Source organism: Oncorhynchus clarkii, chromosome 6 (genome assembly GCF_045791955.1).
Source record: "Oncorhynchus clarkii lewisi isolate Uvic-CL-2024 chromosome 6, UVic_Ocla_1.0, whole genome shotgun sequence".
Lineage (NCBI taxonomy): Eukaryota > Metazoa > Chordata > Actinopteri > Salmoniformes > Salmonidae > Oncorhynchus > Oncorhynchus clarkii.
Genome location: NC_092152.1, coordinates 66,903,413 through 66,924,047, shown reverse-complemented (window position 1 = coordinate 66,924,047; position 20,635 = coordinate 66,903,413). Strand labels below are relative to the sequence as shown.

The following is a 20,635-nucleotide window of genomic DNA, read 5'->3' as shown; positions in this document are numbered from 1 at the left end:
TCCTTTTGTTGGTAGAAATTTAAGACAAAATATTCTCAGGAAAGTATTATTAAACCAGCTTCAAAACTTGTGTCTCTGTGTTAGCTATCATGGTTTGCTTTCTCATCACCTAAAGCATGCGCACAAGACAGAAGAACGTGCACACAATGCATGCGTAGTAACCAAAGTCTTGCAAGTGTTTACATATATAGTTTTGCGCATGTGCCAGGTAATAGAAATGTCAATGGTAGTACCAGAGTTTGGAAAAGTTTGTTTAATGATTATTTTCTGTGGATGTTTTTACTCAAATTACAACACACAAAAGGACCAACCGCACAGACAACCGATAGAGGAAGTTTAAATGAAATCGTATTAGAAATGGTTTATCTTTTCTCAAATAGAGCTATCTTCTGTATACCACCCCTACCTTGTCACAACACAAGTGATTGACTCAAACACATTCAGAAGAAAGAAATTCCACAAATTAACTTTAACAAGGCACACCTGTTAATTGAAATATATTCCAGGTGACTACGCTGGTAGAGAGAATGCCAAGAGTGAGCAAAGCTGTCATCAAGGCAAAAGATGACTATTTTGAAGAATCTAAAATATATTTTGATTTGTTAAACACTTTTTTGGTTACTACATGATTCCCATATGTGTTATTTCATAGTTTTAATGTATTCACTATTATTCTACAATGTAGAAAATAGTACAAATAAAGAAAAACCCTGGGATATGCTTAACACCCCGGCCGTCCTACAATCTAAGGTAGATGCCCTCAATCTCACCAAAACTATCATGGACCCTACCAGGTAAAACACCAAATCCGTTAACACGGGCACCCTCATAGATATCATTCTGACCAACCTGTCCTCTAAATACACCTCTACTGTCTGTCTTCAACCAGGATCTCAGCGACCACTGCCTCATTGCCTGCGTCCGTAATGGTCCCCTCATCACTGTCAAACGCTCCCTAAAACACTTTAGCGAGCAGGCCTTTCTAATCGATCAGGCCCGGGTATCCTGGAAGGATATTGACCTCATTCTGTCAGTAGAGGATGCCTGGATATTCTTTAAAAGTGCTTTCCTCGCCATCTTAAATAAGCAGGCCCCATTCAAAAAATGTAGAACCAGGAACAGATATAGTCCTTGGTTCACTCCAGACCTGACCTTGACCAGCACAAAAACATCCTGTGGCGTTCTGCATTAACATCGAACAGCCCCCGCGATATGCAACTTTTCAGGGAAGTTAGGAACCAATATACACAAGCAGTTAGGAAAGCAAAGGCTAGATTTTTCAAACAGAAATTTGCATTCTGTAGTACAAACTCCAAAAAGTTCTGGGACACTGTAAAGTTCATGGAGAATAAGAGCACCTCCTCCCAGCTGCCCACTGCACTGAGGCTAGGAAACACTGTCACCACCGATAAATCCACGATAATTGAGAATTTCAATAAGCCTTTTTCTACAGCTGGCCATGCTTTCCACCTGGCTCTGCACCCCCCACAGCAATTTGCCCAAGCCTCCCCCACTTCTCCTTCACCCAAATCCAGATAGCTGATGTTCTGAAAGAGCTGCAAAATCTGAACCCCTACAAATCAGCTGGGCTCGACAATCTGGATCCTCTCTTTCTAAAATGATCCACCGCAATTGTTGCAACCCCTATTACTAGACTGTTCAACCTCTCTTTCGTATCATCTGAGATCCCCAAAGATTGGAAAGCTGTCATCCCCCTCTTCAAAGGGGGAGACACCCTAGACCCAAACTGTTACAGACTTATATCTATCCTACCCTGCCTTTCTAAGGTCTTTGAAAGCCAAATTAACAAACAGATCACCAACCATTTAGAATCCCACCATACCTTCTCTGCTATGCAATCTGGTTTCCAAGCTGGTCATTGGTGCACCTCAGCCACACTCAAGGTCCTAAACGACATCATAACCACCATTGATAAAAGACATTACCGTGCCGCCGTATTCATCGACCTGACCAAGGCTTTCGACTCTGTCAATCATCGCATTCTTATTGGCAGACTCAACAATCTTGGTTCCTGTTGTCCGGACCTCTGGTAGTCTCTATGGGGGAGCCACAGGGTTCAATTCTCGGGCCAACTCTTTTCTCTGTATACATCAATGATGTCGCTCTTGCTGCTGGTGATTCTCTGATCCACCTCAACGCAGACGACAACATTTTGTATACTTCTGGCCCTTCTTTGGACACTGTGTTAACTAACTTCCAGATGAGCTTCAATGCCATTCAACTCTCCTTCCGTGGCCTCCAACTGCTCTTAAATGCAAGGAAAACTAAATGCATGCTCTTCAACCGATCGCTGCATGCACCTGCCTGACCATCTAGCATCACTATTCTGGATGGTTCTGACTTAGAATATGTGGACAACTACAAATACCTAGGTGTCTGGTTAGACTGAAAACTCTCCTTCCAGACTCACATTAAGCATCTCCAATCCAAAATTAAATCTAGAATCGGCTTTCTATTTCGCAACAAAGCATCCTTCACTCATGCTGCCAAACAGACCCTCGTAAAACTGACTATCCTACTGATCCTTGACTTCGGTGATGTCATTTACAAAATAGCCTCCAACACAATACTCAGCAAATTGGATGCAGTCTATCACAGTGCCATCCGTTTGTCACCTTTCCTTCCAGCTCTCTGCTGCCAATGACTGGAACGAACTGCAAAAATCACTGAAGCTGGAGACTCATATCTCATTCACTAACTTTAAGCATTAGCTGTCAGAGCAGCTTACAGATCATTGCACCTGTGCAGAGCCAATCTGTAAATACCCCACCAAACAACCTCATCCCAATATTATCATTTTTTATTTTTTTTTGTTCCTTTGCACTCCAGTATCTCTACTTGCACATTCATCTTCTGCACATCAATCACTCCAGTGTTTAATTGCTAAATTGTAATTATTGTAACTCTGTGTTGGCCAGGTCGCAGTTGTAAATGAGAACTTGTTCTTAACTGGCCTACCTGGTTAAATAAAGGTCAAATAATAAATAAATAAATGAGTAGGTGTGTCCAAACTTTTGACTGGTACTGTATATAATGTACAGTATACTACATGACCAAAAGTATGTGGACACCTGCTCGTCGAACATCTCATTCCAAAATCATGGGCATTGTTATGGAGTTGGTCCCCTCTTGCTGCTATAACAAACTCCACTCTTCTTCTTTCCACTAGATGTTGTAACATTGCTGCCGGAACTTGCTTCCATTCAGCCACAAGAGCATTAGTGAGGACGGTCACTGATGTTGGACGACCAGGCCTGGCTCGCAGTTGGCGTTCCAATTCATCCCAAAGGTGTTCGATGGGGTTGAGGTTAGGGCTCTGTGCAGGCCAGTCAAGTTCTTCCACACACGATCTCGACAAACCATTCCTGTATGGACCTCGCTTTGTGCACAGGGGGATTGTCATATTGAAACAGGAAAGTCCCTGTCCCAAACTGTTGCCACAAAGTTGGAAACCCAGAATCGTCTAGAATGTCATTGTATGCTGTAGCGTTAAGATTTCCCTTCACTGGAACTAAGGAGCCTAGTCTGAACCATGAAAAACAGCCCCAGATCATTATTCCTCCTCCACCAAACCTTACAGTTGGTATTATGTATTGGGGCAGATAGCGTTCTTCTGGCATCACAGGCATTTCTGTCTGTAATAAAGCCATTTTGTGGGAAAAACTAATTTTGATTGGCTGGGCCTGGCTCCCCAGTGGGGCCCACCCATGGCTGCTCCAATGCCCAGTCTTGTGAAATCCATAAATGAGGGCCTAATGAATTTATTTCAATTGACTGATTTTCTTCTATATTACCTTCTTCCTTCTATAACTAACTGTAACTCAGTAAAATCTTTGAAATTGTTGCACGTTGTGTTTATATTGTTATATACACAGGGCCTTCAGAAAGTACTCATACCCCTGGACTTATAACACATTTTGTTGTGTTAAAGCCTATATTCAAAAATATATTTTCTCACCCATCTATACACAATACCCCACAATGACAAAGTGAAAACAATTTTAGAAATGTTAGAACATTTATTGAAAATGAAATACATAGTATATAGACAGATGTGTTTCTTTCTGAAATCATGTCCAAACAAGTGAATTGGACACAGATGGACTCCAATCAAGTTGTAATGACATCTCAAGGACGATCAAAGGAAATTGGATGCACATGAGCTCAATTTGGAGCAACATGGCAAAGGGGTGTGAATACTTATGGAAATTAGATATTTCTGTATTTAATTTTCCTAAAATGTTGTGTGTATATGGGTGAGAGAAAAACATATATTTAATCCGTTTTGAATTCAGGCTGTAACACAACAAAATGTAGAATAAGTCAAGGGGTATGAATGCTTTACAATGCCTTCAGAAAGTATTCATACCCCTTGACTTATTTCACAGTTTGTGACTGACTGTTTCCATATAAATGGGCCACCTGTGGTTTGAATGGGCTAGGCTACATTAATCTGCATGTTCAAATATCATAACAGTTGGGGGTGTCGAAGTGGTATATTGTATGAACAGTTGCAAAATATTTCCAAACTAATCTCCAATCGAATGTCAGAGCACTCATTTAATGGGTTAATGGGTGTTCTCTACATAATACCAAAGAATATCTGGTAATGTGATGCATGGATGTTTTCATTAGGCCCGCCACACACTAGTGTAGCACATCCAGTGGTAACCCAGCTGGGGCTCCAATCCAGGTTTCTCTGGTTCCGAGGCAATCATGATTGGGTCCCATATTTGTAATTGAATTAATATAAAACAAGAATTGATGCACTCCATGCAAGTTTGCATTGACACACTGCTAAGTGAAAAATCTCAAGGTCTGAATATGATCTATGACAAGGTATGGATTAGCAACATCGACACTCTGACGTTATCCATTTTAGCCTGGTATAAACTTTGGGTTTCCTGTAGTTTTTTTTATCAAATCTTCACACATATTGCCAGTTGCCACGTAGGCCCATTAAATAGGTCTACAAATGTCATTAATGAGAGCTACATTCAATACATTCATTGGTGATGAGTAACATAGTCGACTATGGTTAGTTTGTCCAACAGGTGGCAGTCTGGATTTCAGAAAAGTAATAATTGGATATACAGTAGAGGCCCATTGAGTGGACAATGGACAGCATAATACCAAGGCTAAAGCTTGGCCTACAGTATTCTACTCAAGGTGAGCCACATCCAAACAAGCAGTGTTAGCCTTGTTTTGGGGTATTTTTAAACCTAGATGGAGTGTCTTATCAAACCATACTTTTTAAAAATGAATTTTCCCAACTTGATTTCACTGTGATTATACAGATAAGATATATAACTATATAGATATACCTGGTGATGTAGGCCTATCGGACTGCAGCCAGGCAAATACTACCAGGAAACAATGTAAGCTTAGAAAGATTGACAAAATGTACTAAATTTGATAAATATGTTCAACCGTATAATACCAAAAGCATTTGAATTCCTCTAAGTATCTACATCCAGTATGCATATGCTATTGATGATCACTGGCTACAGAGATTTTATATTTTCACTATTCATCTATGTTTTCTATTATCCATAAGTGTCATGTCTCTTCTCTTGACTTTTCTTACTGTTGGAAACAAAACATAATAGCCTGGTAGGGACAGATTATTTGTTCAACGGATGATCTTCAATTGATCATTTTCATCGCACACCAAACTTTTGTTCATTAGAAGTGGTGTTCTCAAAATGTTTGTGGCCGAGGACCCCTTTTGTGATAGAAAATTCAGCAGTGACCCCTCATAATCATTTCACAAGTCAAATGAAAAAAAAATAGCATAAAAGGAGTTTTACTATGATTTCGGCAGTGCATGCATTGCTGGGTGAACTACAGTGCCTTGCGAAAGTATTCGGCCCCCTTGAACTTTGCGACCTTTTGCCACATTTCAGGCTTCAAACATAAAGATATAAAACTGTATTTTTTTGTGAAGAATCAACAACAAGTGGGACACAATCATGAAGTGGAACGACATTTATTGGATATTTCAAATTTTTTTAACAAATCAAAAACTGAAAAATTGGGCGTGCAAAATTATTCAGCCCCTTTACTTTCAGTGCAGCAAACTCTCTCCAGAAGTTCAGTGAGGATCTCTGAATGATCCAATGTTGACCTAAATGACTAATGATGATAAATACAATCCACCTGTGTGTAATCAAGTCTCCGTATAAATGCACCTGCACTGTGATAGTCTCAGAGGTCCGTTAAAAGCGCAGAGAGCATCATGAAGAACAAGGAACACACCAGGCAGATCCGAGATACTGTTGTGAAGAAGTTTAAAGCCGGATTTGGATACAAAAAGATTTCCCAAGCTTTAAACATCCCAAGGAGCACTGTGCAAGCGATAATATTGAAATGGAAGGAGTATCAGACCACTGCAAATCTACCAAGACCTGGCCGTCCCTCTAAACTTTCAGCTCATACAAGGAGAAGACTGATCAGAGATGCAGCCAAGAGGCCCATGATCACTCTGGATGAACTGCAGAGATCTACAGCTGAGGTGGGAGACTCTGTCCATAGGACAACAATCAGTCAGTCGTATATTGCACAAATCTGGCCTTTATGGAAGAGTGGCAAGAAGAAAGCCATTTCTTAAAGATATCCATAAAAAGTGTCGGTTAAAGTTTGCCACAAGCCACCTTGGGGAGACACCAAACGTGGAAGAAGGTGCTCTTGTCAGATGAAACCAAAATTGAACTTTTTGGCAACAATGCAAAACGTTATGTTTGGCGTAAAAGCAACACACCATCCCCACTGTCAAACATGGTGGTGGCAGCATCATGGTTTGGGCCTGCTTTTCTTCAGCAGGGACAGGGAAGATGGTTAAAATTAATGGGAAGATGGATGGAGCCAAATACAGGACCATTCTGGAAGAAAACCTGATGGAGTCTGCAAAAGACCTGAGACTGGGACGGAGATTTGTCTTCCAACAAGACAATGATCCAAAACATAAAGCAAAATCTACAATGGAATGGTTCAAAAATAAACATATCCAGGTATTAGAATGGCCAAGTCAAAGTCCAGACCTGAATCCAATCGAGAATCTGTGGGAAGAACTGAAAACTGCTGTTCACAAATGCTCTCCATCCAACCTCACTGAGCTCGAGCTGTTTTGCAAGGAGGAATGGGAAAAATGTTCAGTCTCTCGATGTGCAAAACTGATAGAGACATACCCCAAGCGACTTACAGCTGTAATCGCAGCAAAAGGTGGCGCTACAAAGTATTAACTTAAGGGGGCTGAATAATTTTGCACGCCCAATTTTTCAGTTTTTGTTTTGTTAACAAAGTTTGAAATATCCAATAAATGTCGTTCCACTTCATGATTGTGTCCCACTTGTTGTTGATTCTTCACAAAAAAATACAGTTTTATATCTTTATGTTTGAAGCCTGAAATGTGGCAAAAGGTCGCAAAGTTCAAGGGGGCCGAATACTTTCGCAAGGCACTGTAAGTCTTGGGCCCTGGGAAGTAATATTTTAAAGGCCTGCCTCTTGGCATCAGAGAGAATATTTAGCCGTTTTCAAGCTAATTTCCTGCAATTCTAACACATTGTTCTATGAGTCAGAGAGAAAAAGTTGCAGTTTTAAATCTTAAATTACAGGCCATTTAAATAAAAAATGCAAGAAGTATTTAGTTGAAATATTTATAATTGGTGAAGTACTGTGGATACCAATATTCCTGTGAGCCTCCTAGGCCCATGTTGCCCAGGGTTAAGTACATAAATTGTAGATGAATGATATTACATTTTATTGTATTACAGACTAATCTTATTCCATGGATCCCTTGGCCAAAATTAGTTGAATCTGTTGTTGTTAGTAAAATGTATGTTAAAAAACGTATGTACATTTTTTTATATATTATGTATTAATTTTTTAGACATGATTTATCTGGCAGCAGATCCTCTACAGTACCTCGGACCGCACTTTGAGAACCCCTGCATTAGAGTTTTGGCCCTGGCCCAACTCTATTGTTTTCTGAGCTCATTCGACACCAATGACTGAAGAAGGATGCAGCCGAAATGCTAGGATATTACCGCTATTAACATTTTACCAAACCGATCAAGCTGTTTTTGAATAATTATATATAATGTCGATACACGTTCTACAGTTTTTTCACACCACTTTCTTTCCTTTTTTCCCTCTTGCCTTAGTGGAGTGGATAAAAAAGTAGTCCCGACATATTGTGCTGTCCATAAAAATAGTTTTGCCACAAGAAAAATAGGTTGAACAGTTTGCTTGCCTTTTGATTGTGCTCAAACCATGACAGACATGACATTGCAGCACACAATGCTCTCTGTCTTTTAGACGGATTCAATTAATAAGGCTAACATACATAGGGACAAACAGGTTATAACTGTGATACTCTTTTTAAACGTATTTTTAAATAAACTAGGCCTACTCTGGGTCAACATTCCCCATTTACTGTGGGCCAGAATTATGTCCAATTAGTTGCAACCACCTTAAAGTGATTTCTCTCTTCCCCACTCTCTCTCGGTCCATATGCATCCATGTCTCGGTCCATATATATTCATAGGCTACTCATGTATTCATTATCCCACTTCTGACACCAGTGTAGCGAATTCAGAGGTCTCAAATATCCCCAGACTCCTGCACCAATACCTTTCATTACACCAATGCTCTGATTGACACAACTTACAAAATCTGGTTTCGATCTATTTGTACTAGTCTCACATAATTGTGCCTAATGATTGATTAAGACCGGATAAATGTAATATGATGGGTCCTCTCAACTACTGTCATCTCCTACCACTCCGCGTGGTGTCTGTAGTAGGCTAGGCCGGGGATATCGTTTCACTGTTTTCAGCGGAAGGATACAACACAGAATGTCATTGTGGTGCTGAGGTTTTTGCGAAGCAAAAATGTCTGTCTGCATAAGGTTAACTCGCAAGTGACATATAGGGGATATTTAGCTAAATATTACAACCTAAACCACTATTTTACAGTATTTGAGACGCGTTACGGGAAAACGAAGCTCCATACTACCACACCCGATCGCCCTAGTTGGAATTTTAAAGGGGAAAAGGTAAAATATTGTAGTGAGTTTGTCAAAAAAGGTTTCGGACTGGGTGAAAGAAGTTGGGATACAAGAGACTGGAGCTGGTATGGAGTAAAGGGTTGGCATTTGCTTTACTACTTTTACTTGAAAGGGCGTTTTACACAGCCTAAATCTGTAGCCTACAGCATATTGGTGGATTTTCTGTTTTTGTTTAACATGCAAATTCACTTTCTATTTAATAACACATCGAATTCGTGGCTCATCACTGACTATTGCAAAGCAACGTATTGTATAGCCTATTATTAATCCGTGATTTAAAAATCTACAGTAGGTTAGTTATTTTGTAATTTAGTCTGTCGCGGAAGATTGATACAAATGTAGCGTTTGGGGAGTCAGATAAACATTTGAAAAACGATGCTGCAGGTCTCCGTGTGTCACTGGTGTTACACGCAGCGCCAAGCATTTTCAATGTGTCTGTACCATTCCAAGTAGATGGAATTTCCTTACCGCGTATTGGCTACCTTTTCCTTTTCATTCTGTTCAGATTACATAATGTGCAATAACATTTTCTAAAAGGGAGCGTTCAACCGTGGATGACAAGGGGTCAATTACAATTACTTTCATCGGTTGTTGCAGTAGCCTACCTTTGATCAATTAACTCGCACAGCAATGTCAAGGGTCACTGTGCAGATTTATTTTCGGAACCGACGTGTTCTGGGAATATTCCTTGTCAATTTCAGTCGGAATCTAGAATGAGATTGCACTTTACTGAAGTTCGTTATTGATTGGATACTTTTTTTAAATCAAGGAATTAGGACAATAAAAAAAACAATAATAATTGGACCTACGCAAACAATCTGTTTCTTCTTTAGGTCTAAAGATTGGCAGGATGAATCCTCAACAGCGGATTGCCGCAATCGGCACAGACAAGGAATTGAGTGACTTGCTGGATTTTAGCGCGGTAGGACAGTTATCTATCTAACTATCTTTTTATAATGTTTTATTTTTTGTTATTTAGCCCACTTTATTCTATATCAGTCAATGTCTCTCCAGTGAAGAAATTGATTATGAAACACAGGACGTCTGAACAGCTTGTAACAGATGCATGATTATCAAAGGCTAAATATTAATTTGTCTCAGAGTCACATTTTTCAGACCATTTCTTTTCTTCTGGTAGATGTTTTCTCCACCTGTAAATAGTGGGAAAAACCGACCAACCACTCTTGGAAGCAGCCAGTTCAGTGCACCAGGTAGGATTTTATCCCAGAAACCTATTTTAATATGTCCTCTGTTCTGTTCTGTTCTGGCCCTGGTCCTGTCTCTCCCCCTGTTGTGTCTTGTCTAACCACTGCTGTTTGAAATCTGTTCATATGAGTGTTCCTGATGTCTCCCACTGCATTTTGGATATTTGCGTTATTCATTTTGTGAAAAGCCAAAGGAGCAAGGTTTCATATTCAACATAGTATTACTATTCATTTCCCGCCTTAGCGGTGTGTGTGTGTGTGTGTGTGTGTGTGTGTGTGTGTCTGTCTGTGTGTGTCTGTCTGTGTGTGCACTCCGCACATCTGGCGTGTGAAACATGTCACCTCCACCTGGAATTATCGTAGACTGACTGCTGTAAAGATGTGGAAATAAGGAATGGTTTAGCCTTATTTTACATATGTGAAAGAATACTTATCGACCTAACAGCTATGACAGTGTAGTATCATTTTAATTAGCACTACTTTATAACCCTTCCTTGTGTTTTGTGTGCAAAAAGAGCTCTGTGGCTTTTTCGCATACCCATTTTCTATTGATTATGACACAAGATCAATTTTGCTCATATTGACAGTGGGGCATTGATTGCGTTTGTGATATATTGCTCCCTAGATTTGTGCACCATATAAAAGCTGTACCAAAGATATCCAATGTCTATCAGTTGTGTAGTAAGTACAGTATGGGGTTACAGCATCAAGTGGTGTTTCATATGCATGTGTCCTTCACCCAGTGCTGAGCTATTTGAAAAAGGGAGTGAGTTCCTCAGCCCCATGTCCCTAAAGACCTGGCCATTCATGTGGCCTTCACACATCTATCTCTATCTCACAGGCTCAATGACTAGAAGTTGTGAGCTGATGTAGTGTACTTTTAGCCAGGAGCATTTCTCATGCAGAAGTGGGCTGTTTAGGCTGATGCATCTTGCTTCATTGTCGTAGATGTTTTAATAAGGGTTGCTTAAATTCCCTGCTTTTATGTGGATGATTTCTTTGCTGTAAAGACTCCAGGACATGAATCCACAGCACAATCAAGCATTATGCCTCCTCAATACTTGTTTTGCGTAAAACAACAAAGCCTTGCCTTGTCGTTAGTTCTAAAGGACACACTTTTAGTGGAAACAACAGCAAGACAATGGACTGAACAGCAAGACAATGGAGCCAAAAGGGAACTTTTGTGAAAAGGCTGGGAAGTGTTAGGATGTTTTTCAGAGTACTTTGCATCCTCACTTCCCATTCTGGGTGCTGTCTCCACAGAAGTAAAGAGCTTGGGATCCAGGTCAAGTCAGTGCGGAATTGATGCTTTAAGTACAGGGCCTTCGGAAAGTATTCAGACCCCTTGACTTGTTCCATATTTTGTTACGTTACAGCCTAATTCTAAAATTGATTCAATTGTTTTTTCCCCTCATCAATCTACGCACAATACCCCCTAATAACAAAGAAAAAACAGGTTTTTAGAAATGTAAGCAAATGTATAAAAAAACAAAAACGGAAATATCACATTTACGTAAGTATTCAGACCCTTTACTCAGTACTTTGTTGAAGCACCTTTGGCAGTGATAACAGCCTCAAGTCTTCTTGGGTATGACGCTACAAGCTTGGCACACCTGTATTTGGGGAGTTTCTCCCATTCTTCTCTGCAGATCCTCTCAAGCTCTGTCAGTTTGGATGGGGAGCGTTGCTGCACAGATATTTTCAAGTCTCTCCAAAGATGTTCGATCAGGTTCAAGTCTGGGCTCTGGCTGGGCCACTCAAAGACATTCAGAGACTTGTCCTGAAGCCACTCTTGTGTTGTCTTGGCTGTGTGCTTAGGGTCGTTGTTCTGTTGGAAGGTGAACCTTTGCCCCAGTCTGAGGTCCTGAGCGCTCTGGATCAGGTTTTCATTAAGGATCTCTCAGCACTTTGCTCCGTTCATCTTTGCCTTGATCGTGACTAGTCTCCATGTCCCTGCTGCAGCAAAACATCCCCACAGCATGATGCTGCCACCACAATGCCTCAACGTAGGGATGGTGCCAGATTTCCTCCAGACATGACACTTGGCATTTAGGCCAAAGAGTTCAATCTTGGTTCAGTCCAGATAATTTTGTTTCTCGTGGCCTGAGAGTCTTTAGCTGCCTTTTGGCAAACTCCAAGCGGACTGTCATGTGCCTTTTACTGAGGAGTGGCTTCCGTCTGGCCACTCTACCATAAAGGCCTGATTGGTGGAGTGCTGCAGAGATGGTTGTCTTTCTGGAAGGTTCTCCCATCTCCACAGAGGAACTCTAGAGCTCTGTCAGAGTGACCATCAGGTTATTGTTCACCTTCCAGACCATGGCCCTTCACCAATTTCTCAGTTTGGCTGGGCGGCCAGCTCTAGGTAGAGTCTTGGTGGTTCCAAACTACTTCCATTTAAGAATGATGGAGGGGACCTTCAATGGGGACCTTCAATGCTGCAGAAATGTTGTGGTACCCTTCCGCGGATCTATGCCTCGACACAATCCTGTCTCTGTTCTCTAAGTACCATGTCTTTGACCTTGTGGCTTGGTTCTGTCAACTGTGGGACCTTATATAGACAGGTGTGTGCCTTTCCAAATCATGTCCAATCAATATAATTTACCCCAGGTGGACTCCATACAAGTTGTAGGAACATCTCAAGGATGATCAATGGAAACAGGATGCACCGGACCTCAATTGCATGTCTCATAGCAAAGGGTTTGAATACTTATGTAAATAAGGTTTCTGTTTTTTTATTTTAATACATTTGTAGAAATGTCTAAAAGCATGTTTTCACTTTTTCATTATGAGGTATTGTGTGTAGATTGCTGAGGATTGTTATTTATTTAATCCATTTTAGAATAAGTCTGAAACGTAACAAAATGTGGAAAAAGTCAAGGGGTCTGAATACCTTCCGAAGGGAAAACCTAGTCAGTTGTACAGCTGAATGTATTCAACTGAAATACATCTTCCGCATTTAACCCAACCCTTCTGAATCAGAGAGGTGTGGGGAGCTGTCTTAATCAACATCCGCGACACCCGGGGAACAGTGGGTTAACTGCCTTGCTCGGGGGCAGAATGACTGACTTTTACCTTTTCAGCTTGCGGATTCAATCCAGCAACCTTTCGGTTACTGGTCCAACGCTCTAACCACTAGGCTACCTGCTGGCACTGTATATACTTGCACTTTCATAAATCAGTTTGGGTAAAGCAATCACTGTGCATTCATAAGTATTAACAAATATACAGAGCATTATCAATATATATCAATTTGAGTCTGTTTATCTTATGTCAAATATATTCCCAACCATCCTTTAATTGCGCTCTATGTAGCTAATGCTATGTAAAGTGTTGCTGAATTGGCCTACTTCTGTTTCAGTGATCATACTTTCCATTTTGCCCCACCATAAATAAATATAAAATAGAATGTTGCTTCAATTCAAGTGTTACAAAGGAACTCCTTTTCTGAATTCCTAATGTGAGAAGTGGGAGAATTGAACTCAGTAAACTCTGCGGTGTGCTTTAGAATTTAATATAGCATGGCATTCATGGACATCATGTGACCAGACACTTTTAAGCCTGATGTGTTGGGCATGCACTCTGTGGCTTCCAAAATAGACCAGCATCAGCATGGTGCTTTTTGTTTAGAATAGAAAAGAAATAGAGCCTGTTCATAGACTGTTTTTCCCATCAAAGCTCATCGTCATGGCTGAAATGCCGGGTGGTATTTATTTAGTCAGTAAGAAAAGTCACAAGAATTGAGCCATGTTTTGTAGAGGCTTATGTGGATTCTGCTTTTGTTCTATTTCCAGCAAAAGATAGTATGTGGGATCTGTTTTGGGCTGAGTCTCCATGAGGCTTTTTATGTGTGTCACAGTCACACACCTGTCTGTTCCAAGCTTTCCAAGCTTGCTATACTCCTTGACCTAAAGTAAGTAGTAAACTAGAAACCACTGACACCTCAAATGTAATGTTCTGCATGAGGCAATACTTACGTTAACATCTATGTCCAAGCTGCTCAGTTAGCTTGCTTCAGAGCTCACTGAGGCACTTTTATATTTGGTGAGCTATATTAGGAATATTTTCAGATCATGGTTTGCTCTCTCTGTCCCATTTACTTTAGACTTGCTGTAGAAGTCAGCCAAGAATCAGAAAAGCCATAATTATGTTTGGGTTGTTATTGCTCCTAGAGGGACAGACTGAGGCAAATATTTCTGCTCCTACTGCGGGTTGACTACCTGAACAGAATTTATGATACATTTCACCTGCGATTTTGCCTTCCTGTAATTATGTTTATTTATCCCATCTTGTTTAGAATGGTCCTGGTTGGTATTCCTGGTTGGCCTGTAGTCAATTCAAAGAATGTGCCACATGTTACCATTCGCTTGTTTACAGAATAGATGAAGCGAAGTTGTATAAGGATGTTACAAGGATGTCAGAACTGTTAAATTATATTTACAGTACTTTTTGTGAATTTAATTTAAATGATATGCTAGTGATAGACTTACACTGCAGTTTCCTTCCACTTGAGCAAACTTTCTCTCAGTTTAAAGCTCTTTCTTCAGCATTTATCCCCATGGATTAGAAAATATTATTATCTGCTGATTAATTATTAATACAGTGTTGAAGAATATGACTTATTCTCATTCATAATTATTAAGCAAGGATTGTTTTGTTCAGTCAGAAGACTTAGAACTTGCAGAAGTACCCAGCTTGCATTTTAAGATAATTTAATACACACAGAAACCTCTCCACTGTACATGTCACATTGTGTGAAGATATAAAAGGTGACAAAACTCATCTTGAACGCAGCTTATCTTCAAAGCATTTTCAAAGGATTTGGAATGTTGTATTTTTTGTTTAAAGCAACTGCTAAGTCGGTCTTCAATTTAAGCATGCATTTTTCTTCTACAATGGATTAGTTCAAACAGATTCAATATATGTAACCACAACAGTAGCTTTCAACTGAGGTTCTTAAAGAAGGACTGAGCTGAATCTTTTATTTTATTTTGCTCACGGAAGCTGTTGTACCTTGACATGCTTCTCACTCCAGTTCTCTTTTTGACTGATTTCATTTCTCATAGGCTCTCATTGTTTTGATCATCTCATTTGAGTTTGTAGTCTTAGAACTCCTTTTTTACAAAAGATGCATGAAAAAATTCTAGACTATATAAAAATAAAATAAATCTTTTATTTCATTTTTAGAAATATGATCAGGTCTTATAGCAAGCTTTAGTTTGATAAACTTCATTTCATGTTTTACGCCTTTGATTGTATTGCTGAAGGAATTTTTTTTTCTGAGACGTCAGGTTATTTTTAGATAACCTGCCGGCTGCTCTGTGAACCATTGGGCCACACTGCGTTTGTGATGCCTTCAAATGGGTACCCTCCCCTGGCAGACTGGGCCTCCCACCCGCCACTGGAGGGAAGATTCAGGGAGAGTTTGGACATCTCTCATTTATGTATCACAGGTCAGCTCCTGACTTGGTTATGGAGAACTGTGCTGTTGCCATAGCGATGGAAGTCCTTTGAAGGCAGGTGACTTGGCACAGCTTTTGCATCTTTTTTTGCAGGTCTGCCAAGAGGAAAAGCATTCAAATAATGTCTTCAGTCACCCAATATGCGGTAGATTACTATCAGGCTTCTCCTAGACTGTCATTATTTTGATTGAAGAAAGTTGGTGTTGTACATCTGACTTGGCTCCTTTGATGTGGATTCCAATTCATTTTTTAAATGAGCAGTTTATTACCATGTATTTGATGTTGTATTAAGTTGTGAAGGCACTTAGTTGGTGGGGACCAAACAACCATTATTGTGACTTGAGGCAGCTGGATTTAAAACCAGCCAGAGATATATTTCTATTCCTGCTTATCTGTGCCTGACCTCTGGCTGATGTAGTCTGAATGGACACAGTGTTAGGTGTTGGACTGAGGTAGTGAGTTGTATCTGTATGTATGTATATATGTATGTATGTATGTATGTATGTATGTATGTATGTATGCATGCATGCTTTGGGAACACCTGCTGCTGAAGCACAGGATGTCTGTTCGTTTTAACTCCCAAATACAGTACATTGATGCTGAGTACTCTGGACTTAAGGGAGCATGTTGGTGTAAGGTGGAAAGCACTCCTCAGAGATACATAGTTGCATTGGTCAACCATGAAGCAGGTCTTGACACACACGCATGGACATGTCACAGAGAGAGAGCATTAGCATTACCTACCTCCATCCTGACCACAAATGACTGGCCCTACTCTCTGAGGACGTATCTGGGGGCAGCAGCGGGAGGAGGAGGGGTGGGTTGTCCTCGTCTAATGATCTGGGAGCTCGTGGCCATCGCATGCAGCCGGGCCTGCCGTGTGGTGTCAGTGATGCGCCTGGGAGCGTGCAGGGCTTCGATTGGGAATAACAGAGCAGGGGTTAGTGGGAAGGAATGAGTAATGATCCCCTGTTTGATCTACCAGGCCCCTGTGGGAGTCAGAGCCCTGGACAGGGCATTACTGGGGGTACCCTGGGGAGCTGCTGGGATGCTGAGTTGGGGACTGGCCCTTTACCAGTTTAACCATATCTACTCAGGATCTCATAAGGAGGGAGGGATGCAGGCTAGGAGGGAGTGGCCACCCCTCTACTATCACTGTTTTTATTACAGCTCCTTTTCTGCCTACCTAGCTGTTTGAGTTTCTTCACTGGCTATGTCCTATTTGTGTTGAAAGATGGAAGGTTTGATAAGGAAATTGTCTGTTTGGTCACTCTGTGCAGGTGTTGAGGGGAGGGGGATTTAAATGCAGGAATCAGACTATGTACACCACTGCCTTGCCAAAAAGCATACCAAATAATTGTCCTTATCAGATAGGTTTCCATCATAGGGTCATGTTTTGTTCTAGTGGTTTTGAAGATCACAGAGTGGATTGTTGCACAATGGGGCATCTCTGCTTCTTTCACTCTTTCCCACACTCATAAACTCTCTCTCTCTCTCTCTCTCTCTCTCTCTCTCTCTCTCTCTCTCTCTCTCTCTCTCTCTCTCGCTCGCTCGCGTGCGTGCGAACAAACAAACACACACGGTACACGCGGCACGCACACTCACACACTTTCTCAGGTGTTGTGGCTAGTTTGTGAGGATAACCGTGACCGTGACCTGAGGCTTGATACATTTGTCAGGATTTCCATTTCAGATGTAGAAAATGCTGATGAGTCCAAGTCATTGTTGTGTAGGCCTAATCCCTCAGCAGTGGCTGGGCCAGCCTCTCCTATGTATAGATTTGGTTGCAACTGCATTTGCAGTGAATGTGGCATGTTATTTTTAGGTCTGAGGTCTGAAATATTTTGTTGCTGTGCTGTGCAAAATACCAATCAAAATGAAGTTCAATCTCTCCTCTTTTAAAATACTTGAGGATTACTGTGTGCCACTGATTTGTTCCTGGTTTTAATTTGTCTTTTGAAGGATTTACAGTAATAAATTAAAGGCGACGGACTCAAGCTAAATCTTTTGTAAAGATTCAATTCATGCAACCTCATTTTGTTTGTTACCATGGTAATTATTTTAATGAAGGGAAATCATTTTCTCTTTGGCTTTGTTACATTATTGAATGAGGTAGAGGAAGCAGTTACATGTGTTACATCCTTTACATCATAAATGGCAATACATTAACATTTTATTGTTATTGCAGATTAATAAAAATAACAGGATTTGAAGGAAATACTGATGACACTGCACTGTGTGCTTTCCTACCATTTTTCTCATTGTCTCTCAGCTGGAAATATGTTCCCTTCCTGCAAATCTAATAATTATTACTGAGCTAGAAGACTGAAATATGAATCACTTATTATTTGACAGTTAGGTCCAGGATACTTAAAATAGCTTTTTGATTATTTGTGCTAATCAACATTGATCAAAAAGGGTGATGAAAAGTGAGTTAATAAATTGAGAGAGCTTGTCGTTTTTCCAGCCTCCTTTTGGCCCAGTCCCAGGATCCTCTCTGACTGTGAAGCAGATGGGACAGCAGAGGGGCACTGGTCATGCGCTCTAATTGGCTGTCACTCACTTTATTACATCATTAATTCACCTTTGATACCAAAGAAGGGCTCTCTCACTCCCACATGTTCATCTTCATCACTAGAAAACACGTCACGAGGAAGAGAAGATCACACAAGCCCAAATTAGTCAGGAAAGCCTGCTGTCCCCCTCCTATGAGAAGCGTGAGAGTAGCTTGCTGTGCTGACAGCCCTGCCATTGGTGTCAGGGCCAGGGGAGAATGAGGGAACGTTTGGCTCCGGTGCAGTCCACTGCCTACCAGGGCCTGTGTTATATTCAGCACTGTAGTTGGAGGCAGAGGAGTGGGACTCGATGGGCCTTCCTCTGCCATGTTGGCTAATTTATGGCCAGGAGCACAGGAATGAGAAGGGACTCTGTATCAGAAGCTATATGGGGGAACGCTAGCTACATTCTTCATTGTGTTTTCGTGTGCTTTCATTTCAGTAAAGATGTGTGTGTTTCCTACCATTTTTCTCATTGTCTCTCAGCTGTGTGTGTGTGTGTGTGTGTGTGTGTGTGTGTGTGTGTGTGTGTGTGAGTGAGATAGTACTCAGCCCTCTGATGAGGGATCTGATAGTGCTGTTAGAACAGTCATAAGACACGACTCTGATTAAACCTACTAATGAGCAGCTCAATAAAACGAAGTCCTCCTGATGTAATAAACACGCTGCTGATTGCAGGAACCCGCTGGTGTGATAGGCTAATCCTTTTGTGCTCTCGTGTTTGTTTCACCCTAAAAAGATCCACGCACGGTGAATGAATAAAGAGATATGACTTGTCTGCTTGTATGACCACACGAGGGCACTTCTCTGTAGTTAACCTTTCTGCTGAGTGGATTGCAATTTGAGGATTTTTACAGTACAGGTTCTAGGGTAAATTGAGTCTGCAATTATGAGTCTTTTTTGTTGTTGATGTAATATCACTTGAAATATTATTGCGTAGCAGTATTAGAGCACTTAGCTCATTTAGTCTGCCACTATGCCTAGTTAAACTGTTTCTCAACCAGTCCAAGGCCTTTTGCCATTTGAATGAAATATGAGTGGATTTGGTGTTTGTAAACATTTTAGATGCACGTTACTAACAAAAAACCTAAGGGAAATTGATTTATGTTAAATTAGAAACTAATTTATTCTGCATAACTACTGCACTCTGGCAGTTTATATTATAGCAGAGATAAATTCCTCATATCTTTAGCCTGCGTGCTCCAGCTCCTCTAGAGGAAAAAGCACCTTTCCTCCGTAAGCCACTGTGAACATATGGCGAGGGGCGCAGGCAGCAGCACAGGAAGGAAGTGTGGAAATTGCAGGGAATGAGAGTTTGGATTAATGCGTCTGAACTGGGCATACCCAGACAAATGCAGCAGAACTGCACTGCTAGGACCCTTCAAGGCCCCTCCGAAGTGTGCCAGAGAAACAGAGATAGCAAAACAAACATGAACCCAACTGCAGCTTGAACAGAGGGAAATTGCGGTTTCTCCTTCGTGCCTGTTAATGACATGAATTTGAAGAGGCCATCGGTTGTGTGTTGTGTGTGCTCAGCAGGGGGACATTGGGCAAATACTGCAGCTTCGCCGGCTCCATACCTCTGCCTACCTAGAGATATTTCTACAAATTAAAATCACTAAGTATAAAACAAATTATGAAATTGATAGTAATTATGGTGTAATTTGATGACATTTGACAATGTTGATATTAGGCTTGGGCGATATACCGTATACTGGGGTATTTCGAAATACCGACATGATTAGCACCCCTTGTGTGCACATTCGATAATACTGTATACCCCGGTATGGAGAAATGGTATGATGGCATGAAAATGTGGATACTGCCCAAAACTAGTCGATGCTTTTTTATAAATGTTTTTTTATTTCTCTGCACACAGTCAAAATGTATTTTATGTCTACTTCCATGTGAGTTGTGAACAGTTTAGGGTACTCCAACACACACACACAGCCCCAGTGAGGGGTTGTCCCTCGCAGCGAGCCGAGCCGGTCTCCATGTGACATGAGAGAGTAGCTGTTAGATTGGAAGTGAACAACCGAAAATAGCTCCCTTCTTTGCATACAGTCAAATCAGCTCAAGCTGTGCACCGTGGCAGACTTGGTTGCTTGGTTGCAGGCACTCTTGTTTGATGCGTTTCATTAAAGATACCGTGACAAATTAAAATGTATATCTATCTATCGCTACAGCATGTCTTATTAACCTGCCTGCTGCCTGCCTTACGACTGTTTGCTCGGAGTTGGAGGGGATCCCGAAGGAGAAGCGTCTTGTCATTTGCTTGTCAAGGCCTCTGTCTGTGACAGCGCTTTGTGGATGACTGGATCTCAGTGC

General features: G+C 41.0%; 1 protein-coding gene across 3 annotated transcripts in view; it reads left to right on the top strand.

The window, feature by feature from the left end:
• The first annotated feature begins 8,894 nt into the window (after positions 1-8,894).
• Positions 8,895-20,635, top strand: part of LOC139411480 (transcription factor 12-like) — a 92,770-nt gene continuing 81,029 nt past the window's right edge. The window contains exons 1-3 of one of the 3 annotated variants that reach the window (XM_071157905.1): positions 8,895-9,076; positions 9,922-10,010; positions 10,227-10,299. In XM_071157905.1, coding sequence (XP_071014006.1) covers positions 9,939-10,010; positions 10,227-10,299 — 145 coding nt within the window. In that variant the 5' untranslated portion in view covers positions 8,895-9,076; positions 9,922-9,938. Of the gene's footprint in view, positions 9,168-9,921; positions 10,011-10,226; positions 10,300-20,635 lie in introns of all 3 variants that reach the window. The other 2 variants (XM_071157904.1, XM_071157906.1) reach the window with 2 other exon arrangements.